Below are 27,026 nucleotides of genomic sequence, written 5' to 3' on the forward strand. Positions count from 1 at the left end.
TCCTAGTTGAATGCCACTTTGTTTTAAAACAATTTTTTGTTGAATAAGGCAGGAGCAAGTAGCTCAGGAACAATACTCAAGATGATTACAGCTACCTGAGGTCCAGTAGATAGATTAAATCTCAACCCTATGCAGAACAAGTGATTCTTCAGATATTTTTGTTAATTGCCACAGTGAACTGCCCATCAGAAAATTCCTGGGCCACTGAAGATATGGACAGCCTGTCTCTGGCTGATGGAGGGAGATGCTGAGAGAGGTTAAGAGTCAGTGGCAGCAGATCTAGTACTCAGGCTGTAATGTCTGGCATCCCATGAACTTTGTTTTCCTCAATCTTCAGAACAGTCATCTGGGGGAGAGGAATATAAAGGAAAGCAGTAACTAAATCCTACAGCCAGTCTAAAACAGAGCCATCCTTTTAGGGGCAGCAGTCACTGAAGATCCTGGAGCGGAAGTGAAGATTCTCCTGTATCTCTCATGACATTACAGCTCAGGCAGCTGAAGAATCAGTCCTGTGCAAATGCCATTCCAATTCTCTCATAAGATCAGTACTGCAGAATTACAATGGAACTGCCAGACTTGCTGGATTGTGACATTTTACATGTTTTTACAACCTGCTGGGACCTGCTTTCTGGCCAAGCCCTCCAATACTTATCCGCATGCAAAATGCTCCTTTCATTGCTTCTGTTTTCCCTGTTCATTGCAGAGGGGTTGGACTAGATGACCTTTAAAGGTCCCTTTCAAACCAAGGACTCTGTGATTCTATTGTTTGATTCTATCCCACGACCAGAGTTGCAAGATGAGCCCAGGTTTGCACCTGGCAGTGTGACTGCCCCAAGCAGAGGAGCTCGTGTTTCTCATGGGTGTCACAGCCACTGCCATCAGGCTGCTGTTAAGAAAGATTGCCAAATATTGCATTCTATGGCTTGGAAACTGTCTGAAGAACTCTACAAGACTGTCTGAAGAACTCTAAGAGATAGAAATTCAAAGTGACAGCTCAACAAAGGTGGCAGGGAAGGGATAATTTGGAAGGAAACCAAGACAAAATGGTGAGAAGGAAAGGAAGGAATACATGGGGAAAGAAGACAAATGTACCAGGCAGGAAACCAAGTGAAAGAAGGAGGTGAAAGAGGAAGCAAACAGGATGGTCAAGAAAGGGACAGAGAGGGAAAGGCTGAGAAAAAAAAGGAAAATAGTGAAAAAGGACCCAGTGGAGGAGGAGGGGAAAATGCAGAGCTTCTTTCTAAGAGATAAGAGAAAATAAATGGAGTCTGCTGTTGCTCAAAGCAGCCAGCAGCAGAAGTAACATATTACTGGGTGTGCATTTCAACAAGAAATGTACATTAGACTGGTAACAAATTACACAGGGCTGTCTTCCCTCTGGGCAGAAATCACAGAAATAATAACTGATATTCTCCTAAGTCTTGTGATTTTGGGGTCTTCAGATGGGCAGAGTTGGAAACATACTGACTACAGAAGGGCAGTGTCCCCCCTGGGAGGGGTTCTGGCTTTGCCCATGTAGCTGTATATTCTTTTGATCACAGACATGAGATGCAGAATTAAATTAAATTATTCTTTGGCTTTCTTTTCTCCTGAGGTTCAGCAGGAATTTGAATTCTGTCCATGTAACACTTTTGTCTCTTCGCTTGCATGAAACAATTCTAATTGCAGACTATACTTTTTGAATATAACTTCTGCCAAAGATCCATTCAAAAAGGACAGAGAGCTGTGCTCTCCTACTTGGGTGTTCAGATTAAGATCATCCAAGTCAGCATGCAAACACTCTAAGGTGGGCTCTCACTCATCCTGCCAGAAGACTTTGGTGCAACGACTATTTGATTACAATTTATATTCTATTAAAAATACAGTAGTAAGCTTTTAAAGCTGCAAGGTCAAACTTTCAGGAGAAAGAAGATTCCCAGGCTCAGGCAGGATAACCCTTCTGGCCTTATATGCCTATGCACTATGACAGATTTTATTCAGAGGATCATGTGCAATTTTTGCACAAAATCTCCTTATAATTCAATGCACAGGGTTAGACATTTCATTAAATCTTTTCAAAGAACTCTAATCCATAAAAATCCATCAGAGAAAACTTTGTGAATGGTTGATATTTGGCAACCAAAGAGTTGAGTGGGAGTCTGTGGGCAGGGAGACGTCAGGCAGTAATGCTTTCTGCATCGCTCCTGACTTTCTCTGAAAATTTCTAACTGCAATTACTGTCAGGTAAAAGTACCTTTTCCTGCCAGTTTGGCAGAAATATGTAATGGTGGCTTACAAGGTAGATTAGCTACCAACACAGCAGGTGATGGAATTAGCCTTGGTGGCATAACAAAGGAGAGCCGCAGGCTGCCACCAGCCCTTCCCTGCTGGCTGGCTGCGGGTGGAAGTAAATTGCAGGGACGGTGTGTGAGCAGCACAATGGGAATTTTCTCCCCCCCACTTGCCTCACGTGTAAAGACCAGCCCCAGCCCCTGGGGAGCAGCCCCAGCCTGCCTGAGGGTGACACACGTGCTCCAGGGTTTCACCTCCTGTGGGGTCACCTTTGCCTCAGTGACAAAGCCAGGAACCATCTCCTGGTTCCAAACCAGGGCTTTGTTGGGAAAGCCCTGGTGAATCCACAGTAGCAGGACACAGGGAGAAAAGGGCAGCACCCTTCCACCCCCACAAATGCCACAGGCTCTGCTGCCAAGACAAAAACCATTTCTAATTCAATTGTTTTCCTTGTGGCAAAGCTGAGATTCCCATTCAGGACATTTAAAAGCTAAAAATGAGGCATCCACAGTAGAACTTAAATTGGTTGAGATCAGGCTTTCCACACAGGCAGGCAAACACACATCAGGGTGAGCTGAAGTGCTTCTAGGGCCTGCCTAAAGCCGTCCTACCAAAGCAAGCACACAGCTGCATTTTCTTTCAAAATACTACTGAAGCCTTTTAAGAGAGAGGGGGAATAATCCAGATTCTGGCAGTGGGGAATATTTCACAAATCATATATGCTTTGGCATCAAGCCCTTAAAGCCAGGGGCCTTTACTCACAGGCTTTGCTGGGAGAGATCCACCCACCTCAAGTGGGATTAATTAAAAGAGGCATGTATCATGCAAATAGTTTCTGTTTCCTTACAGAAATATTCAGAGCACATAACCCAAACCAGCTTTAGAATCAGAGTGAAGCAGGGAAGAAAATGATTTCCTGCTCTCCTAACTCTTCCTTTCCCTGTACATTAAGGGAGGAACAGTGAGAGACTGCTGAGAGCTCACCATTTCTGTACAATTCCTTTGATAAATCCTAATAAAGTAGAAGAAAAAAATTTGTGTTTTCAAAGATGGGCTGTATCTCATGGTAAGGTGCCAAATTTTCCACATCAAACGTGTGCTAATATGCTCACTGGACAAGGACAGTCCAAGTCTTACCCCTGAAAATGATCTTATAAGCTTAAGGCAGAACAGAAGAAAATGGAAACTTTGTATTTCTTCAGCCTGTCAGGATTTTCAGCTCCATGTGACAAGGACAAGGGCTGCAACAAAAAGCTCCTTTGGAAAGTGAGATAAACTTTAAAAATACTACTTTCTTCTCAGGAAGCTAAACTACTTCCCTAGATAAGAGAGATCCCAACACTTCAAGGAATCACTGCAGAAAATGGTGGTGGAACAGTCAGAGCACAGCGCCCCAGTTCAAAATAAAGTCACAGAAAAAGCTCAAGTTTCCACGAGAACTCTTCCTCAAAATTCTTTTTTCCCCCCTTTAATATCTCAGACCCATTTTCTGAGTCAATTTCCTATGATCCTGCAAAGGCTGTTATTAAAACCAGACCAAGCGTAGCTGAAATTCCAGGGCTCAAAAGAAACATTCAATAGGTGCAGGAGCTGGCCACACTGTCCCCCTCAGGTGATTTCCCCTGCAGCCCCTTCCCTGGGATTTCCTCCCTCACACTTTAGTCAGCAGAAGAAACCTGAAGTTTCAGCAGAATGGCAAACCCTTCCTTCATTCTTTAGCAGCTGAGATTTTTTCTGTCGGAGGCTTTCATAGCTCTAAAAGAGAGAACTAGGATCTAGTCCAGAAGATGTGTATTGCAGATTATTTTTTTCCACAAAAATGTCAGGCAGTCTCACATTCAATTCTGTATCCAGCTACAGTATTTGAAAATCACTGACCTCCTTTATCCGCCACCGCTTTTCATGCCACCAGTGGCGGTCCCGAACGGAGGCGTTCCCAGGCTGCTTACCCATGTGTCTTTTGCGTGCTAGAAAATTCCTTCCTGGTCTCCATCCCACCTAGCCCTCTGGCATGAAGAAGATGATCAGCAGACATGCTCTTGGCAGGGCACCCTGGGAAAGCAGCGTCCATGCACAACCAGGGCGGGCAGGGGAAGGAGACGCGCTGCCTTGCGGGGCAGGGGACGGGAGCCATGGTTCTCTCGGGTGGCACAGCTGGCACGACGGCACCTCGGCCCTGCATCCCACTGAGGTGGCCTCTGGTGGCACAGAGGAAGCAGCAGCAGGGCCAGTGCCCTTTGGCTCAGCCCCAGGCTCTCCCAGCAAGGGGATGGTCCTTGGGTTCCTCCCTTCCAGCACAAAGTTTGGAAAGGTAATTCCAGGTTTCTCCCCAGCGGTCCCTGCTGCAAGCTACAGGATATGCACTAAGGTGAAAGAGTGTTTCACGGCTGGGCATTGATGCAACAATGCCCTTTTCATAGCAAATGTATAAAAATACTTCATTCCTTTGATATACCTCATTTATTTATGCTTTCTATTATAAAGGGTAATTATATTAGAAACACTGAGCCTCAAATTTAAGTTACTGACAACTATGACAGATCTCACCTATTTAAAAGAAAATTCTTCTCCAAAGCTTCTCTTCTCAATTACCATTTTTAAAATTGAAAATGTGCACATTTTATTTTGGTTCCTATTTAGCTGGCTCTTTTTTTCCTAAACTGTGAGTACTTTCAACGTAACAGCTAATTTATCAAAAATGGAGAAACCCCTTTGTTCCAACATTGCCTTATCTGCCCACGCCTCTCATAATTTAGAAAGTTAATGAATCCCTCAGAATCAGAGGTTTTAATATATGTGTGTATATATATATATATATATATAAGTGATTAAGTGTATTACATCATTGTGAAAATAAACATTAAGGATGTTTATACATATAAAATATAAAAAAGCAGTCAATGCCATAGAAAATTATACAATATGCAAAGCTACTTTAAAAGGTCCTGATAAATGCAAAGCCCTGAGAAGGAAAGGAAATGATGCACTGAAGATAATCTTGTTCCTTAAGTAATTGCTTGGTACCATATGATGTACTCTTGTCAGACAACTAGGAACTGTTTCCAACTGGCTGGAAATTACTGGCTTTGCAGGACAAGAATCAGACCCCTACCAGTTTGTTCCACTGGTTCTACAAGAATTGCTCTTGTTCTCTCCCAGGAGAGCCCTTGTTTCCTCTGGTGAGGGTTCAGAAGGGCAGAAATGAGGAGCTGTACCCCTGCCCCTCACCTCCTGGGGGTAGGTGACCTCTCTCTCTCTTTCTGAGCCCTTATGAGGTACAACACAACCAGAACTGGGTGAGCAAATCTTAATGTGAGCAAATCAGGGTCTTCCAAGTGACTGACTAGATTTTTTTTTAATGAAACAATCTTCCTATATTTTCAAACAAGGTCTGTGGTCAAACACCTCTGACTGCAGGGAACGCCCAGTTTTGCTTTGCTACAAGCCTTTGTCAGCAGCAGCGCTCGCCTTCCCGCCCAGGGAGCAGCGCAGAGTCCGTCTGTGGTGCCGGGGGGAGAGAACCATGGCACCCCCAGGAACACCAAGCCTCTTACCTTGGCACGCTGGGAGGAGCCCGGCTGGGCCGAGAGGGAACCTGGGGGGGTCCTCCATGGGCTTCAGCACTGGGAAATGGAGGCAGAGCTCCCGGCCGGAACGGGACTGGGGGAGCCCCTGACTGGGGGCCTGGAGAGGGGATGGCAGGAGCAGGTCCTCGGCCAGATAAAGGTCTGGTGGGGGGATTGTTCAAGGTAGGTCTCCTCGGAGTTGAAGGACTTGGAGGAGGTGATCTGGTGAAATATCAGAGATTTTAAAAGTTCAGTAAGGTGTGGGTGCAGGTTTTGGCTTTTCTTTGATGTATTGTATTTTACTTTAAACAAAAGTTAAAACTTACGACAGATGTTTTTTATTGGCATTTTTGTTTGCTGTCAGTGTCAGAGGATCACATACAATTAAGACTCACGTGTTTCCCACTGACAGCATACAAGCAAAGAGGTGAATAAAATGGATTTTATTATTCAAGTTCTAAAAATATTTTGTTAAGTGGAATTTCTAGGACATGGAGCCTAACGTGCTGAATTACTTTAACAGCTTGCAAAAGGAGGCCAAGTGGATACACAACTGGGGTGACAGAAGCAACTGCTATTTGAAGCATCAGAGAAGCTGTAAGACCACTGGATGGTCTCCTCCAAGGCAAATATCCTGTCTGGTGCTCACATAAGCATACCCATAGAACAGGTGGGTATATTTATATATATAAACATATTCCCATATTATATATGGCAATACTCCCATATTATATATGGGAAAAAATTTTGATTTTCCTCACAGATGTCATTAAGACCTGGAGGAGCATCTTCCCAAAACACAGGCAGGGAGGGAGCTTCTGATCTTGTTGGAACCCTGGTTACTGAGAATTTTAGATTTTCTGTGCTGACAGGCACTGACCCCCAGGAGAACACTACATTTGACCTGAGGCTGTGGAGAAAGCTTCCAAAATTGAATGACAGAACTGAGGTTATGGGTGTGTAGTTTGAATAGAAGTGTGTAATATCACATGGTGGAAAACTCAGAGTTTAAAGTTTTAGAATATAGTAATATATATAAGACAAGATAGAAGTTTAAAGACAGAATCTACTCCTTCTTCATAAATTTCAGTAGTATTGTGTAATTTAAAAAAAAAGTCTGCATTACAGGCTACGAGTAGTTAGCGATTAAGTTAAAAGTAAAAATAATTTAAGTGTGATTTCTTAATTAGACAGTTTACCCTTAAAAAGCCTTGTAGAAAAAGAAATACCACTCAATTTTTAATTTGTTAGACTGAAGTGCTGTAGAACTCAAGGTTTATAAAACTGTAATAGAGATAAAAACTAATAAACATCCAAACAAAAAATACCATCTCACACATTTAATCCCAGCCTTAAACAAAAAGAAACAAAGACAATGGCAGTGCTCCAGACAGTCAGGCTGACCACTGTGACATTTAGATTTTTTGAACATGATTTTTTTTGCCTAGAGTTTTTCTCTTGGGAAGCTGAAAGGTAGAGAGAGGCTTCAGAGAAAAGAAAAACAATTCTTATTTTATTTGTGTTTTTGTGTTATGCTTATGTAGAATGTGTTTGGAGATTGTTTAAGGTGATTGCTTGATTGGGCTCTGGTGTGAGTTGTTTTGACTTACTGGCCAATTATGGCCAAGTTGTGTTGTGATCTGAAAAGAGTCATGAGTTTTTATTCTTAACTTTTTAGCATTTAGTAAGTATTTTTTCTGTATTTTTTAGTATAGTATAGTGCCAGAACCCAGGACATTCCTCTGGCTGCCCTAGATGGCTCGAGACCCTGGCAAGGGGCTCAGAGACCTTGGCAGGGAGTCAAAGACACCTGTGCCTTCGATTTTAGCCCATGGAAACAATTACCAACTCTGTGTGAGGAGTTACAAGCCACAAGAGTTTGAGTAGAATGATAGTGAATTTGTCACAGGGTGAAAAAGTAGAATTTTGGGGATTTAGAATGGGGGTTCAAGAGGCAAGATGGAGGAATCTGGGCATGTCCTGTCTTTCTTCTCCTTCTTCTTCTTGTCCTCCATCTTCTGCTGTGATGGTGACACTTTTAGATTGGTTTAGGGTAGAGACAGACTGTCTAACATAGGTGATGGGTATTGGAGAATTATTGTAAATAAAGCACATGTAGTTCTTAGTATAAAAAGCCAACACCACCCCAAGGGCAGGGACTGTGCCACAACCCGACCTGCTGGACAGATCTCAGCAGGTCAGAGAAAGAATGGAACAGAGCACATGTGCCTGTCCTGGATGCCATGGCAGTCCAGCTGTGAGGCTGTGAGTGAGGCTGCTCACCTGCGTGCCTGCTGAAGCCAGGAGTCATCCACAGGTGGGGGAGCAGGGGTGGACACGGTGCTGGTGCTGATGTCCCCGATGATGGCCAGCGCCTCCTGCAGCGCCTGGTACATGCGCAGGGTCTCGTCCCGCCGCTGCGCCTGCTCCGCCGACTCCTCCATCAGAGTGTTCTGGTCCTCAGAAGAATACAGGTGAGCCAGCAGCTCTGCGTTGATAAATTCTTTTACCTGTTTCATCAGTGTGAAAAATGCGTATTTTATGATTGGCTTTTCGCAAATATTCAAATGAATATTATATGTGTTGTGTTAGAAAGTGATGCTGTATTAATTCTCTAAAGTAGTGTGCTAAATATAGTTTTAGGGTATAACAAAATGTTAAAATAGAAACTATGCTATGTAAGATGTTTTTTGAAAGAGAGGATTTGCACTGAGACAGCAGCCACAGGACACCTCAGTCTTTCAGAGAAAGAGAATTTATTGCTCCATTATCAGAAGAAACGAACTTCTTCCTGCCTCACTCAGCCCTGAAGAAGCTGTTAGGATTAAGAGTAAGAAGCTGACACTGCCCAGACAGAATCCTGTGTGTGAATGGAATTGATGCATCATGGATGAGGTGTATGAATATGCAACAGGCTGTTGCTTTTAAGGGTTAATCCTCTGTTAATGTGGGGCCTTTTTAGGGCTTATTTTGCCCAGAAGGAGGCACCCGGACTGTCTGTAACTCTTTGTTTTTATTGTCTCATATTGTCTTAATCCTAATTATCCATATTTTTATTACTCTAATTATTTTGCTATTTTTAAAACTATTTTATTACTATTAAACTTTTAAAATTTTAAAAACAAGTGATTGGCGAATTTCACAATCAGACAGAAAATAAAATAATCCAAACCACCAAAGAAATAAACAGAAATCTCTACAGAAAATACAATGCTAAACAAATACAGGGAAGATCAATGGAAGCAGGAGATTGAATCACTTTCTCTTACTACCTTACACCAGTTCTGCTGCAATTCTGCATCTCTGAGGTGATACCTCTGCTTACACTTCATTTCCCAACAGCTCCCAGGTGCCAGCTGGCATTTTGGGCCATTTTTAAAGGGCTGACTGGGAAATAAATGGTAGTACCATCAGATATAAATTCCCCAGGGAATGGAAATTTTCAGGCTTTATGACATACCTGTCAATTACTTTCTAAGGAACAATTCACCCTACTGTAGACAGTGTCTTCCATTTCCAGCAAGTCTGTCAGATTCTGAATAACCCATCCACACACATTCAAACTGAAGGGAGAAGTCTCCAGGTAATCTAATTTACTATATTGATTTCCTGCTATGCCTGCCCTGGTTATGGAAACCTGGGCCACATTAAGAGACATAAAAAGCTAGAGGTACTCTGATTCAATAAGACTGTGGTAAATAGACCAACTGCTGACCTACTAAATCCTTGCATTTGAGACTTGTTGCTGTTCTGATCTATTTCTCATCTGGTGCTTTGCTCCATAAAGCTTTTTTGAGCTGGAGATACTGATGATAATACATTCCCAAGATTCTGATTACATAAACCTGAGCTCCATTTGCACATGGGTTTGTGCTAGTTTTGTGATTTAAAGCCTGACAGTGAGACTAAGGCAATGTTTGTGTTTAGACAAGGTCAGTGAGAGCAGTGAGCCAGTGCAGCCAAGGGACCCTTTCTGGTCACCAGCAAGGAGCAGGCAGCCAGGACAGAGCTCAGAGGGAAACAAAACCATATTGCCTGGGCTTGGCTGTCATTTCCCATTCACGTATGACAGGAGATGCACAAATTCTTAGCAAAGCCTGCAAAATTTTTCCATGAGTTTCATGCTGTTTTCCAGTAGATGGTACTGATCAAGAGCCAGAGTACACTACTTTCCTTGTGATTGCCAAAAACTCCACATTAAAAACAGATATCACAGTTAAACAGCATCACATTCTGCTCGATGAAATGAGCATTTTAATGGCATCACTTCAAAAAAAGAAGTCCTAAAATTAGATTAAGGCCAGAGCTGATTGTAAAGGCATTGTTAAACCACAAATATCTGTTGGAAAAAAATCAGCCTGTGACAATTATCATGAGAGGTGCCTGTCTGTCACTGGCAGAGGATTTGAGTAAATCCCTGAACTCCTCTGGAAAGGGAAGACTGCTGTGTTAAGGATGGATCTTGGACCAGCCTCCTGCCCTCCTGTGCTGTACTAGACAGAGGAAGATCTCCCACCACAGCCACTTTCTCCAGCTTGGAAATGGAGGGAAAAGTGATGCTTACTCATGTTTGCTCCTTTCTGGAAAGGAGACTCACAGGAATGGTATAAAACATTTTCCTTCACAAACATCAGGCCTGCAGTCAAAGCTGAACCGTAGCAAACATCCAAATGCCAATGCCCCAAATCTGCCCTGGCACTCTGAAATGGGGCAAGGTGGGCTTGGAACTTCCTCAGTGGGAAGACAACACATGGCACTGCCTCAAATGCAAACACAACCCATTCCTGGACCTGCTGTCTGGCACTAACAAGTCCTCTGGAGTTTTTCTCCTCAGCTGAGATCACTACCAGCACTGTTTATGGAGCATACACTGACTACTCTTCAGACCACCCCTCTTGTATAATCCAGGATACCAAGGCACCATGAAATACAAACTTGTGTATGTGGTTTTTGTTTGGGCATGTTTGAATTGGTGATGGTAACTCAATGCAGTTCTGTGTGGTAAATGTATTTTCTTTTAAGGTAATCAACATCCACCCTAGGGGAAGAACAAGGGATGCACTTGGAACACAACAATCCAGGCCTAGGCCCCAAAATATGCTCAGGGACAGCATGTAATTATTTTCTGTACACTGAGTTTGAATCTGATACTTTCCTTGAATTCTAAGTACTTGTTTATGGGCCCACAAAGTGGAAAGGAAGTTCTAGGAAAACTTGGGAGGTTGCAATTGTCATGGAAACAAATTCCTTGGGATCGATTTGTTTCCAGAGTTTTGGAGGCAACATGATGGGGCAGCAAAAAATACAGAATATGTTGATTAAGGGGGAGGGAAAGTGTTTTTACTTAACTCCTGGTGGATGGGTTGGACTTCTGAATACTCCAAGGAACACACACAACTTCACAGGACCCACCTTCCATCACACTCCTTTCCAGATCTTTGCACAACCTTTTGGCAGGGCTCAGCACTCTTGATTCAATAATTTCTTTCTCTTTGCAATAGCCCTGATTTTTAAAAATTGCTATTTTACCTGTTGTTTTCAATGTAGTATTTTACTGCCTATGCTGTACAGAAAGAAATTAATTAATGCTTCTAGTGTCATTCTTCACAGTTCTTTAAAATGTTTGGATTCTTTGCCACAGACTTAAACTCTAGGATGGAGGTGTAGGGCTCAGCTCACTAGGAAGCCCAAATGCAGCTTGGGACTATGAGGTCAGCTGAAAGCTTGGTGATATTTTAAATGTGTGGTTGCTGTGTGCCAGCCTGGCAGGCTTTATCAGTGTCACCAACAGCTGATGAGACTGAAAGCACAAAATCTCACAGTAATCTACTTCAGGGGGACGTACACACTTCAGAGACCCCTAAACAATTCCAGATGAGGAGGTGAGTGGCAGAAAATTTAATGTAAGCTTTCAAAAGCAACTGCTCACTGAGCTCTGCTGTTTGTGAAATGAAAGCTAAACCCCAGCCTTTCCAAGGGCACTGGAGATAGGCTAAGTCAAAGCAGTGAGCTGCTAGCAATGATCTGGAAAGAGCAGTGAGGACACACACTCAACTTCTGAAGTCTAGAGCGTGGCTGATTTCCAGAAAAAAAAGGCAGTTCCATTGTTCCCATGTTTTTTGGTAAAAACTCACTCATGACTAAAGCATTACTTACATTCTGACTCCCCTAAACCCGAAGAAGTTTAAAGAAAAATCTCTTGCCTCCACGCAAAAATTCTGTTTGTATTAAATGTACGAGGAAATCCCACTGAAATTTCCTGTCCAACCACCTAACTCTTAAGTGCAACACAAATTCCACAGGGCTAATGAAATCCATCAGATGAAGGCTAGAGGTGGCTCTGAGTCAAAATAAATGCTACCTACTAATCACATTTGCCTCCCAGCATATTGCACTAGTAAAGGCTGACTGGTTTGATGACCTCTCAGAAATGGTGCTGCTCAGAACTAGCAGGGGCTGTGGCTCCCATCAGTAATTTGGATGGCAGCAGTGGCACTAATGTTAAGCTTAGTTTTCAACAAGGTCCATTCAGAACTGTGCCAGGATATGAAGGCTGAGATCCCACTGCAGTGGAAAAAACAAAGGCATCTCAAAGCTGTTTTTAACCAAATAATCTTCAGATCTAAGAAAGACACACACAATAAATCAACCAACCACATCTGCTTATCTAAACAACAGTGTCCAAAGCTTCCAGGTTTATTCCTTGAAAATGGTAACCTGAAAATATAAAGAAACCCAAACAAAATAAGACCTACTTTATGAACCCTGACAAAAGCCTGCAGATGGAAACTCAGGGAAGCACAACTCTGCTCTACTGCTCTCACAGGCTGCCCACACCAAGCTCCCAATTCCTCTTCTTTTTATATCAAAAGCAAGACATCAAATAAAAACCAAAACAAAACCTCCCCCACCATGATCTATCTTTAAATAATAACTTATGTTCTGATTAAGATGTAAATGAATTCTTTAAGATTTTGGGATAAGCACTCAAGGCAGTGTGCCACCCTTTGAGAAGGCTGCAGAACTTCCAAGTACTATGGAATATTGGAATATTTTGTCCACGAGTGTGACGTTAATTCTTCTCTTTAGTAGCTGCTGTTGCTGCTGTGTTCCAGAGGTGTTTTTGAGAGTGAGAGATCTGACAGACACATTGAACTGATTTAGAACTGTGGCTGCTACTTACATTATTGATCATGAGGTGCATGATTGTTTTCGGGATCAGATCTCGGATACATTTGTTAATAATGGACATGTAGGAGTCCACAAGATTTCGAATTGTCTCCACCTGTCTTTCCAGCTGGGGGTCCATTGAAAAATTATCTGCTTGGCCATTCTCTTCAGTTTCAGTCTACAAAGAAGGGAAAAAAAAGCCTTTTAGATTAAAGTAAACTTGAAACATATTGGGGGAAAAACCCCTGGACTTACACCATAGTAATCCAGCAACATAACTCATACAAAGATTATCCACAGATTAAAATAAGAAGTCTTGGCTTGTTTAACATTAGTGTTCAGCATCATGAAATTTGTATCTTTAAAGTTTAATGCCAAATGAGACCTTTTGCACAAAGCGCATGTATGTATTTCCACACAAATTTGTAATTTTATGTTAAAGAAAGTTTTCAGACAAAGATGCATGGTGGTAAATGTCACACCAAGAAACTATTTCACATCACTTACTGCAATACTTCTTATCAAATCTTTTACCATTCACATTCAGCCAGCTGGACCCATGTAAAAAAGCATCACCATAAGTCTGGATTTTTAATTTTACCCTTCTGTAGGTTAAACCCACCCTTGTTATTTAAGGCTGACTTATTTGTGACAAATTTTGCAGTTCAGACTCCAACTTGTTAGATGTGAATAGCACCTATATAAACAAATGGCTTATAAAAGATAACAGCAAAAGCATCATTGCTTCCAATGCTCAAAGCTCGATTATATATTTGAGGTTTCTTTTTCACTGGATATAAAAAAATCTTCTTTGTATGCAAACAGCTGACCTAATTAAATCCCAGGAACTTTAACTGGAAGCTAAAAGGCCTATACTTTGCTTCAGTCTGGCCTGTATAAATATAGGAAAACCTAAAAGAAAAACAGTAACCTTTTGGTGAAAATCAAACTGCTGTCTGAGGCTTGCAGATGCCAAAAGAATGGAATTTCTACCCAGAGAGTACAAAGAACAACATTCCTCAAACTCTGATATCAAACTTCTCCCTGATAACAACTGCCAGAGCATTAACAGCATGAACTGTAAAATCTAAATCTGAGTACCTAAGTATCTGAGTATGCTTCTGTGGGTACCTAGAAAGCATAAAATCATGGAACCACAAAGTGCTTTTGGTTGGAAAAGAAGAAGCTTTTTGACTTCAAAAAAGACTTTTTTGACTTCAGCCAAAGTGCTCCAGCCTTGCAGCTCCTGTTGTTCCAACCCCCCTTGCAGGCAGGGACACCTCCCACCACAGCAGGCTGCTCAGTGCCCCATCCAGCCTGGCCTTGGACATGAGGAACACAAAGAAACAGAAAGCACTTGCAAAAACTGAAGAAGCCAACAAGGAGAACAAGCTGTGTATCAGCCAGAGCCCTGCCAGCACAGCCCCATTTACAACAGACCTTTTAGCTAAAATAGGCACATGGCTGGTGCTTTAAAGATTTCTGGAGCAGCTGAGATCAGTATCAAACCCACCAGTGGAAGGCCATTAGTGCTAAATATGCAAACATGTCACCAAAGAGGCTTCTCCCTGCAGGAAACTGGGCCAAGAAGGGATTCCTGGTTTCATGTCCTACTGCAGGATCTGCTGCTGCTCATGCAGCATTGCCAGGTAGAGCACTTATAACATTTTCAACTACAGCTTGGTCAGTCCAGGCTAAATGCAATGGAATGTTTGTGGTGTGTTAAGTTCTAGTTTTGTTAAGAAATAAGACCCAATGTTCCATCTAGAAACAAAACTCAGGGTTTGTAAAAGAACTTTCAAAAGTATGGGTGAATTATTGGAAAAGCAGCTGATCTTTAAAAACAATTAGCTGTGCTTCCTAAAATCCTGTGACTGTGGAGGACACTGAAGGGGCTCTTGATGAAAACAGGGTTTTCAATGCTGTAACATTGGTAGACCCTACCTTAAAAACTTTAATCTTTTTGTTAATAAACTGCATGTAGCCAAAAGTCACAGTGCAAAGACTATTTTCCTGAGCCTCCATGTCTAAAGAAAAACTAATGGTAATTTTCCCTGTGAAATACCAAAAAAAAAAAAAAAATCATACATCTATCATATATCTGCAGATTTTAGCCAAGTAACTACAGACCAAAAATGCCCCCTCCCTTCCCAGTTCCCCTGTATTTGACATCTATTCTCTTTCTTTTCTTCTTTGCTGTCTATATAAAGTGCAGTTTGTTCATGTATTTTTTCCTTTTATTTTTTTTTTCCTCTTTAAATTACAGATTGCAATAAGATTCCTAACTGGCTAAGCAGCAAAGTGACAGATGTTTATCATTATCCTCATCAAGAGAATGTAAAGTAAAAATAGTAATTTGTCTCTGATCTTTAAGGCAAAGGGTAATAGTCTCTTGTTTGAAACTGTAACAGAGCTGACTTCATACTGTTGATTTATTTTCTGAAATCAAAAAAGATCAATCTTTCATGACTTTACAGTAATTTATTATGAAGGCTTCTGGCCATAGTATTCCTAATGATTTGATGTCTCAACTGAAGGCTATTCATGCCAGAAACCATCTTGTTTGCATGGCATCATGCAGATGGAAGTCTGCTTCCAGCAGGTTTCTGTGCCCTCCAGGACCTTTCTCTGCTCATCTGCCTCAGCTCTGTGCCAACAGCAGCAGCCAGGAATGAGGGTGCCTGGAAAGGCTGGGCATCCCAAGTGACAGAGATGCCCTATGCCACCTCCAGGCCATTCTTTCACAGCAGTTCTTGTCTCTGTGAGCCTCTTCAGTGCAGGTCATCCCTCAGCCCCTGCCCCTGTTTCTTACAGCATGGCTTCTGCAGTGAAAGCCAGCCCAGGGAATAAACCCAAAGCAGAGCAGGGGAGCAAAGCCTGCCAGCTCTCTGCCCACTGCTACCAGCATGGCCAGGCTGAGCAGGAAGGGAGAACAAAGAAGGTGCAAACAGCTTTCCATGCCTCCTTTCCCAGCCAAGGCAGCCCAGTCCTTCCAGCTCCTCATCCCCAAGGCAGAACTCACCAGTTCCAACACCAAGTGTTAAGTGACAGCACATGAATCTGGACTAGGTTTTTAGTCAGTTGACTCTTGCTTAATGCTGCTATAATTGTTGACAGGAATGGAATATTACTACTTCAAAGGAATGCAAATGCAATTACTTTAGGGAGTTCTGTAAACCTCCAACAAATTAAGCTAAGGAAGAAGCTAGAGTGCTTAAAAACAGGTAAAGGAAATGAATTCATCGGGGAAACCTCTAAATCAGAGTATGTGATGGAAACACACCAAGGCTACAAAGAAGCAACAGGTGAAAAAACCACAGATGAAGAGCAGGTAAGGTGGGAGCCAGGATGGTGCTTCCATGTACCCCTCCAAACACCCCCAGACATCCTTGCCTTCTGCTCCCTGCACTTTAGACTGAAATATTGATCCCTTGCACTCTGCTGTGGTCTCACCTATCTGAAGCTGCTCTGTGATCCCTGCAGAAAAAGGTGCTACTGAAACCCAAGGTACAGCACTGCTGCTCTCCAACTTCCCTGCACTCACACACCTTCTGTACTAAGGATTAACTCATGTGTCCTACAAGAGCAGTCTAAAAACTGCCTGTGAAATCCAAACCACTGAAGTTTGTGGGAATTTTACTGCTGGCTGCAGTAGGAACAGTATTTCATCATTTCTACCAGAAAAGTTATCGATCTTCTGAAGACTGTGAGCTCTCTGCTACAAGAGGAATGATTTGGTGTGGTACTGGGGATGCGGTGCAATCCAAAACAAAGGAGTAATACCTTAGGATATCAGGATCATTTTTCTGATTATAGAAACTATAAGCAAGTTCAAGAATGTCCCAAGGAAACAATGAAAAGTGATTCCTTTTGAAATTCACAGCAAAACTGGGTAACACACTGAAAACAGTCCTGAGCTGGCCACACAGAGAGAGCAATACTTCTAATTTCCATGATTTCATTACATTCAGGGCAGCTGCCAGCATATTTAAGAATGTCTTGTATAACATTCCTGATGTCAGTTCCAAGAAGGAGCATTTGTCTGGCATTTTCATTAGAGAAGTGTATCAACCAATTTTCTGTAATCTAAAAGGCATTCTATTAACAATGACCAAGAGGAAGCAGACTGGAAGGTGACTGACTCAAGGGTAAAAATCAGAGCAGCAGCAAAGCAATGCTCTGTGCAGTACAAAATATGTCCATGGCTGCAGTAAGAAATTGCTCATTTAAAAGCTGCTTTCAGCTCTTTCATTTACAGTTCCAAGTTCATAACGACAACAACCACCTGAGAATTAATTATTCCAGCCAGATTGCATTTATGTTTTAATTCACAGCTGCTGAAAAAACATATAAAATCTATTTTATGTATCCCTGTCCAAGTAAGTTTTTTCTTTAATGCACCAACACTCAGCACACTGCAGTTGTCCTGACCCCCCCTGCTTTTCCCTAAATCTTTACAATTTATTTTCTCTTCATTGCAGTTTGATGCTGGATATATAATTTAGCTAAGATCCTCTCAGCTGTACATAGTGTGCCTTTTGCCAGAGGACTGCTGAAACCACATGATGGCTTCACACAGTGAGGTTTTCTTACTGGAAGGAACCACAAGTAAATGACAATACATTACTTTTGTGTATTTACAACAAAGCAAGCAGCAGAAAAAGAACACTTCCCGGGTAGCTTGGAAGCTGTCCTTTTCCCTCACAGAGGGTGACTTTGCCACTCTCTTCCATGCTTTCAGCATGTCCTGACTTTGTACTGCTGTTCCCTTTGCTGAGCCACCCACAGGCTGCCCCTTTCAGCTGCTATGCCTTCATTAGCAGCCTGGAATGCTCTGAGCAGAGGTTATGATCTGGCTTTCCCTCACACACAGCATCTCTCTCACTTCATAGCCCCCAGAAGAATGGTACACCCTAGTGCAGTTTGGTTCACAAGTGTTCCACTCTCTGGATTAGCTTAAACAATCATTTACTCCTGTTCTTCTCTGTGGTTACAGACATTTCCCAGGACAGATCATGAGCTAAATCCCCCTGCTGAATGCACACACTCCTCCCCAGTACCTCCACAGCTTTAACCATCCCAAACATTCCCAATCTGGCAGGCTCTCTCCCTGCCTTACTCCATGGAGAAGCTGATTTGGAACTGTGAGACTGAGAGGAATGATGTATTACCAAAACTCCAAGAAATCTGGACTTACTTTCAACTCACAAGTTGATAACTAATGGTGGTAAACCAATCCAACCTCCTTTTGGGGCAGGGATTCAGATCTTACAGGTATTACCACAGATACCACACATCTCAGACCTCAGTAAAGCTTTCTGACACAATCTCAAGTGACATTTTCATTGGTGGAAGTGTGCTTTCCCTGCAGTTCATGCTTGGATGCTCATTGCCATTGAGCCACTGACAGCTTTTCTATGGCAAAGTGGAGAACTTTCATATGGAGTGTGGTTTATAATGTGCTTATGAAAGCCTTAATGCTCAGGATGGGGGTTATAGCCTGGGTTTGTTACAGGTACAGATGAGAAGAAACAGGAAGGGAATGTGAACAAGTTAGATGACAGGACTGGAGTTCACAATGACCTAGAGAAACAGGTTCAAAATCTAGATTCATTCATTCTGAATAGAAAGTATTTGATTTCACAGATTCTCCTGAGTTGGAAGGGACCCACAAGAATCATCAAGTCCAACTCTTGGCCCTTCACAGGACACCTCAAGAATCCTACCATGGGGTTAGGATTAGGAAGGAATAAATAATTTAGATGTGAGAATGGAGCAGTTCAGCAGAAAAGGAGCTGTGTCCACAGTGCAATATAAACACAGCATGAGTCAATACTGTCTTGCTGTTATAAAATCATTACAAGAATTGTGCATCCAGTGCTGCTTATCACACCACCAGAAATTTAAGGAACATATTGAGAGTGTTCACATGAAGCCATTGAAGATGGTTCAGGGCTCTGTAAAATATTACCTGAAGGGAAAAGGTAAGATAAATTGGGACTGATGAGTTTAAAAAAAAAAAAATCACTTGTGGAAGGGTAGAGATGAGCATCTTTACAGACAGCAAAAGATGTCAAATAAATATTTGGAAAGTGTTTTATGGTAAGAACAGTGAAGCACAGAAATAGATGGATTAGGAGAGCTGCAAATCTCTTCCAAGGATTGGAGCAGCATCTCTCAGAAAAGACCTAGGTACAGAGACCTTTCCTTGAAAAGAAGAAATAGGCAACCTCTCACATCCCTTCCATCCAGCAGGTGCTACTGTGTGCAAAGTGGTGTGAAAGTACCCACAACACTGCAACAAGAAAAGGCATTTCTGAAAAGGCAAGATTTTTTTTTTTTTGATTACAGTATCTTCTACTATTTGTTCTATGCAAAAATCAAGTAAAAAATAAAGCCTTGCTGTGGATAGCTTTGTCTCCTCAAAGAATCTGCACTCCAATTTCACCATTTGCTGCCATGTATGTCTCTCACACAAAGGACTTTTACATAACCCTCCCTACACTGCAAGTTTTGACTGGGGGCCAACAGCTGCTTCATGCCTTTCAGAACAGACTGCTGGACAAGCAAAAGCAGAAAGAGGCTGGCATAAGGAAAACAGCACCTTTGTTTATAAAACAAATACTACTGTGGAATTTGCAAACTTTTCAGTCAAAGAATTTCCTTGTCATAACAACACATGAAGTGCCCCATATTTATAAGAGCACATTAAAAAAAATATCTAGGATATGAGATACTATTGGCATGGTATTTGCTATTATTTCAGTGTAGAAGGATGTCAGTGGATATTGGGAAGTCACAAACATGGTGAGTTACCCTGGAATTCAAGTCATGATGATGATGACTCGAAGTGCAATGATTGGCCCAGATGATGTTCAGGCTGAAATTTATTGTGGATTTGTTACCAAATGCATGAAACACATTCCCAGAGACAGCAGCCTGATCCAGCAGTGGCCATTAGCTGTGAGGGGAAGAGGATCATGTGCTGTGAAAGGAGGCAATCAATGGGTGGAGGCATCAGCCGGACATGTCAGGATTAAAGGATTAAAGCTACTGGCTGTGGAATGCAGTCCCCTAAGAACCAAAACAAATACGAATCCCAGAGTTTCTACCAAAGAGGATGAAAACAGAAAGCAAGAAAATTAGTCATCCACGAGGCTGATCAGGGAAGTATTAAAAGGAAAACTGAAATCACACCTTGCCTCTCTTCTCTGTTATTTACCTCCCTTAGCAGAAACCATGCAAGAGAGGCTCACTAAAATTCTCCTTATTCCAGCAACAAGGCTCAGCTGAAGGATTCCTTTAGGAACAAGGAATTTTCTTATTCTCGAGATTAAAATGGGGCAAGTAAGTGCTCAGTGCACAGACAAGGGCTGAGTGAAATACTTTGGCTGAGATGACATGTTTAAAGTGCAGCTTACAACTTAACGTGTCTGTGTCTAAGAGCTGCACTTTTTTCACCAAATGTGATCATTTCAGTAGTAGGTACCCAGAATAATGAATTTAAATCATAATTCTGTTCGAAATGAATCCTGTACTGAACTCCTGTGGTCCCTCCTCATTTGTTCCAGCTGAGGTGGTAACTTCTGGATACTCAGCAGCCGAGTTGAAGTGTGACTAGAGGAGGAGGAGGAGGCGGGGAGGAGGGCAGCAGATCCGTGTGCAGATCCCTGTGCATGCTGGGAGGGATGGGCTCCGAGGGGCCTTGCAGTGGGGGAGCTCTGTACAGCATCCAGTGCCGGGCTCTATAAATTCCAACCTTGTCTTTTATTTTTACTTGATCTAATGCAATGTGTCCCCTGTAACTGCACTCTTTTCCATAATTAATGGTTTCTAGGAAAATATTCTGAAATTCTCCCCTGATAAGCACCTAGACAAACTTGATGTTTCCTCTCCGAGACACAAAAGAGGACGTTAAACTGTTTTCACCCCCACATCCCTCGAGCCATGAGAAGTACCAGATCTGTCTCTGCTGGGCCAGACTAAGCCCTGGCTCACCACAAACTCAGTGCAGCACCGACAAATGATCTCCATAGTAAATGATGCAAATAAGAAATGTCAGCATGTTCCAAAATTCCTCACTTAATCTTATTGCCAGTTGTATAGTCTGGATAATCAGTAAATAAATCCCTCTAACTTTGCTCAAATCCTTAGGGGCTGAATTCACAGAGAGCACTTTCTAATTCATTCTCATTAACCTTCCCAGCTCTAAACAAAGTAATTTCCTACTTCTCTTAGTGTCTGAATTTTCCACTGGCCTCTGCAACACCTGATTTAGCAGCAATGATTTCTCACTTGTGATTTCTCTTTCGAACTGGCATTGTTCTTTTTCCTCACACATATGCTTGCTGGAATAGCACGAATCAGCAAGATTTAAAACCTCCCATTCTTAAGTTTGAAGCCCCTAAAGGGGAATTGCAGTTGTGATGCCAAGGAACACAGTCGTACGTTATTTGACTTTTCCTCGGCCAGGCTGACAGCAGAGGGGGAGGAAGGGAGGAAGGAAAGGGGAAGGGAGAGGAAGATGGCATTTTAATAGCACCCACACTGGTTTCACACAGTTGGATCTCTGTGCTCTGGAGCAGCACCATTTCCGTTCCCTTTGCCTCACTTTCAGCCAGCACTGCTCAGCCAGCCTCTATGGGAAGGGTTTTCAATCTTTTTTTCCCAGCATGGACCACATCACAGTGCAGAAATCTGTCTTGTGGACAACCCCCTAGCCCACCTTTTACCCCGAATTTTGACAGCCCATTACCAACTCAAGCCTTGCAGGGACCACCCCACCCACATCCCAGATGTGACTGTATGAGCCAACATTCCTGCCAGGACAAGATGGATTATTTCTCCACCTCTTGGCCCAATTCTCAGAGTCTCTGTAGTACCCACAGTAATTGCCTATCTGAAAACAAAATTAGTAAGAGAGAAGAATGTATTTAATCTAATTTAGTAAGTAGACACACAAGAACCACCAGCATCTTATGTTGACAAATCTGCCTTTCCCAGATGTTAATCATATCTCAAGCATAGCTTGGCCATAGTCCTCATCAAAACATTTCATTTGATAATTCAGGTCCTAAGATTCAAAGTTCTCATCCACATCACTGAGTGTTCCATAAGCCCTCTGTCAGGCACAGTGGCAGTGGGCTACAAATTCTGGCAGGAACTCTTACCCCAGCAGAGCATCAATGATCACCGTATCCACAGTCTCCATTTAAGGTCCCCTTTAAAGCTGCAAGCAAAAATGGGACCTGCAGCATTGCTGTAGCAAAAAAGCCTCAAAACAGAGCAGAGGAGGAATGGGAAAACATTGAGCACTTTACTGAAATGTAACAAATACTTCTAAACAGAAGAAAATCATCTATAGAGAAGCATTTTGGATTCATGCCACAAAAACAGACATTGAAAATTCATGGGTAAAATTATTTTCAGGGTAAGAAATGAGTTGTGAGCAACTATGCTGTACATAACATTTATGACATGGCTTCCATTTTGTATAACTATGACAAACCCCTTCTATGGCTTCTATAAAAGCAGTAAAAAATGAAAGATTTTTTTTTCCTCCTAAAAATAAATTTTATTTAAGAGAAGGTGAGATTTTGGTAAGTTAATACACATGTCTGTAAACAACAAACATAAACACTTCATGTTATAAGACCACATTCCCTTTGGCACAAACCACAATGAAACTATAAAGTTTAAAGCTTAAATCACTCTGATCTCCTCCCTGTGGGGAAGGAAAAGGACATCAGTGATTAGGACTGTGACCATATGGAGTTTACCTTTGCAGTTAAAATTACCTGGCTTTGCTGTTGCCACAAACAACCCTAACTTGGCACTTCAGCTGGTTATTTCTGCAATTGAACTTTTTAAAAAAAGTTAAATGACCTATTATGGAATTTTCAGTTCAAAAGGATTTATTGCTTTTTCCCCTTCTGTCACTGATCAGCAGCAAAAGGTAAAGTCAAGAGTCAAGGAAACCTTGTCCTAGTGGTAGCTCATTGAGGAGCAGCAGCTCACACACACAATCCTGAGGGTTACAACTGCTTTTGTCAAGAAAAGAAAAAACTGCCCCTCCCATTAGGGCTCTCCCTCCCCTGCTCCAGGGTTTGTGCCTGCTGAGCAAAGCTGGGGGGAAGAGCCCTGGTTTAATGCATCATCCCAAGCACTGAATGTCTCACAGTGGAGCTACAGACAGGAAATTTCCCTCTTCTTCCCCTATGGTTCTAAAGGTTTTCTGCAATGAAATTACTGGGAGACAGCAATATCCAGGGGCAGGCATGGAATTTGAACCCATGGCCTTCTGGCTTGGAGGTGAGACTATTCCTAACTGAGCCAAAGTGACACATACATAACATGCTTTCAAGGTTTTTAGAGAGCTCTGTCATGATTTAAAAACACTAAGTCTTTGTGGTACAAACCACAGGGCAGGAAAGAGCTGGGGCTCCCTTTTTACTGCTAATTTTAGCCAATGAATTGTTTATAATCTCCTGCAAAATACATAAAGCCTTATTCTGCCTTAAGCTAAGAGAGAACAGCCTTTCCAAACTGATTCTTAATTATAGTGTTCCCCTGCTAGATGGGATGGAGGCAGGTTCCAAAATTGTGTCAGAGTATATGAAGTGATAAAATGAGGATGGGTGAGCTATTTTTAAACATGCTCAAAGACTTTGAGGTCAAAATCCCTGAATTTATAGCCTTATGGCTGTATTAAAACTCATGGACTCTTAAGACCTTTGTGGCAAGACTGGAGTATCATTTCATTTGAGACACCTCTGCCTTCAGAGCCCTGTGTTTCCTACCACTCTGCCAAACTGGAGGGCCTGGGGAGCCACCTTGAAGCACAGGTTATTTCCCTGCTGTAGCCAGGCTTTTGGGAGATAAAGGGGATGAGACACTTCCAGCCCAGCACATTCCCTCCTCCTCTTTTTTCCCAAGACGTTCTGCAAGTGAGAGGCTTGCCTTTCCAGATGGCCAGGAAGTGAGTGGCTTAGAGAGGGCTGGAGGAATCTTAGGCAAAAGCACATAATTGCTCCTTACTCTGGCCAGTCTGGAAACCCAAACCAGCCTCAGGCCTGCTGGTATTTGCTCAGCACAGTTGTGTTTCCCATCTGAAGAGGGCAGCTGGGCACCTGCTGCTGGGCAGGACAGAGAGCTGCTGCCCAAGAACACTCAGGTTTAGCAGCAGCCATCCTGTGCTCTCCTACACAGCTTCTTCCCCAGCACAGGGAAAGGACTTGGACCAGAACAAGTCCTGAAATACATTTTTGACTGTTTGGAAAATCCAGAGTCGTACCAAAGTCATTGTTCTATAAATATAAATAAACCATGCACAGGCATCACCTGGGAAGGACTGGCCCTGCCTCTGGCCCCACAAGCCCTGAGAGTACCACTCCTAATCTCAGGTCTGACTCAGCATGAGTAAAAGCTGTCACCTGCTATACACCCTTTGGTTTCTTGCAGTAATGATCAATACACTTCTTTTTCACAGGAAAAAGGCCACACAGTGAGAAGAAACCTAGCTGAAACACTGTGCCTGCCTCACAAGTTGAAGTGGAAATAACTCTCAGCCCCTTTTCCCCATCCACATTCTGCATCACCTTTAGGTGTATCTTACTCTAGAGGCCAAACAGGTGACAGCAAAGGCTTTCAGGCTCTGAGGATACTGCAAAATTACTGGCACCATTTGCATTGGTCATTTTCTAACTGAGGTAAGGTCTTATGGGAGCCACTGCACAGAGAGGAGCTGCTACTTTGGAAAAGACCAGATGTAGGTTAGAAACATCAGAGGATGACAACAAACTAATGCTGTTTTCAGTTGAAGGGATTTGTTTGCTCAATTTTGCAATTGCATTTACCTGAGCATCATTTAAACCTGTAATTTTTTTCCATTTGGATTTCCATGCAGTGATGTGTAACAAAAAATACTAAAGAACTGTAGATGGCCCAAGTAAAAGCAAAAACTAGTCAAAACAAAACTCAAATCCTTTTACTGATTGCATATGGATTTATAAAGCAATAAAACCACAGAACAAGCACAAAACAAAAGCCTTGTAAAAAAAGGTTTAGTACAAAAAAGGCCAAGTGAGCAGTTAAAAAACCCATCCAGTGTTGTTGGTTCTGTTAGGAATCAATGTACACTCATGTTTCAATCCAAAGGAGTCACTGGAATGGGTTGTGCATTCTATCCACCAGAAGATCACAATGCACTTATTACATGAGAGGGTCTCCCACTTGGAGCAATGCTGGATGGATCCATGCTCCTACTTGGGCATTTTGCACACATTTCGTATTTTTACAAATTCATGGTATTAGTCCATCCTATAAACATTAAAGTCAAATTCTTTCACAACTTCCCTGTCTCAGTCTGAAAATCTCTACCATTACAGGAGAATGTGGTGAGTTCAGGGACACTTTCTCTCCTTGGGGTCCCAAGCTGTCATTCCTGGATGGATGCACACCCCATCACTTCCAGGAGAATCGCTCCTTTCAGGAATTGGGCTCAGTCCATCCCCAACCACGGTCTCCAACAATCTCCTTCCCACTACCCACCGGCATTTACTTAAGACTACAACTGCTTCCTTACATTTCTGGAGTGGCAAAACTAGTCTGATTGCTTTTCCTACAGGTGTCCTTCACGAGTTTGATTTTCAGGCACAAAGAATTCCTTAACTGCACGCTGCAAAATAAATCATCCTCCAGCTCCATCCTGTACTCCTGCATCCCACTCTGCTCCCAGCAAAACCCCTGCCAGAATTCCCAGCAAGTTTCATAGTCGTGTCCTATTCCCCCCAACTCCTAACTGAGGTTAATTTCTTTTCTGCAAGTATAAACAGAAACCAGCAGGTAAAAAAGTTTTGTCTAATGTGGCACTAAGGCTGTGGAATTTACTCCCATGTGAGAATGGCACAATAAAGTCATTTGTTTAAAAGTAAATTGAAAACATTCCAGTCTTCTCAGGCTTACAACTATTAACTTTGGTTTCTGCACAGCACTGTAGAATGTCTGGCATCAAAGACACTTTGTACATTGCACTGAACTTGCACTGGACACTGTTAGTGGACCATTAATCACAGCAAACAAAGATCCCATGCAGACACAAAAATTACTGATTTTTCCCATGTTCAGCATGGCCTAGCAAAGGTTAACACCACAGCTGCTGGATACTGCACATTTTGAGGCATGGAGTGTTGACAAGGCATCTGAGAGCGTGCAGATTTTTCAACGAATAATTCCGTATTCCACATGAAACAATTCTTATTTGTGCCTAATGCTGTCTAGAATGAGACAGACACCTACCTCAGCATGAACTAGCACAACTTCAATTCACATGCCTACAAAAGCATGTCCTTCTTTCCCCCACACACAGATAGGATGTGTGAGTGCAGGGGCACGGGTTAGTGGCAAGAAAATCGAGAGGATGTGATCCAAGGTTCACAGGAAGCGCTGCTGGAGGAAGGGAGGGCTTATGGAAACAGGCACTGAGATCAACTTGCCTGAGGGAATGTGGAAGAGGAATGGGAACTGAACCAGGAGAAAAATGAAAGAATCTGAAAACCAAAACCACTCAGTGGCCAGAGAAGCAGCGAAGGAAGCACAGGAGAAAGACCACGGTCTGGAATCCCAGGCTGTGTTTCAGGGTGCAGTTCACTGATAATGGCAAAGGAGAAAATGCTGTGGCACAGGAGTGTGCATTACTGAAACTCACAGGCAGTTTTCTGTCATCCAGAGCTGGGCAGGGGAAAGCCTGAGCCATCTGCCTTGAAGCTTCCTGGCTGACAGGAGGATTTTCATTTGGCTCCTCAGACCACAGACAAAATTCTTGCACCACCTTTCTCAGCTGAAAGAAACCTTCCTGCAAAATCATCATTCTCTCCTAACCAGGGCAGGAGATGGGAATGGAAGCAGTGAGGGAATAAATTGCTACCTTCAAAAAAAAACCCCAAAAAACAAACACACAAAAAAACCAACAACAACCAATAAAAAGAAAGCAAAAAAAAAACCCAACCAAACCCTCCCAAA

At 42.5% G+C, this 27,026-nt stretch overlaps 1 protein-coding gene across 1 annotated transcript in view; it reads right to left on the bottom strand.

Moving 5' to 3' along the window:
* The window catches only part of DNM3 (dynamin 3), a gene marked incomplete at its 5' end in the record, with an annotated part of 166,970 nt that overhangs the window by 7,834 nt on the left and 132,110 nt on the right, over nt 1-27,026 (bottom strand). Inside the window, 3 exons of the mRNA XM_084211335.1 lie at nt 5,826-6,059; nt 8,121-8,347; nt 13,021-13,185. Of these exons, the coding sequence (XP_084067461.1) occupies nt 5,826-6,059; nt 8,121-8,347; nt 13,021-13,185 (626 nt within the window). The remainder of the gene's footprint in view (nt 1-5,825; nt 6,060-8,120; nt 8,348-13,020; nt 13,186-27,026) is intronic.

The sequence above is a fragment of the Fringilla coelebs genome (assembly GCF_963513975.1).
Source record: "Fringilla coelebs genome assembly, chromosome: 9".
NCBI lineage: Eukaryota > Metazoa > Chordata > Aves > Passeriformes > Fringillidae > Fringilla > Fringilla coelebs.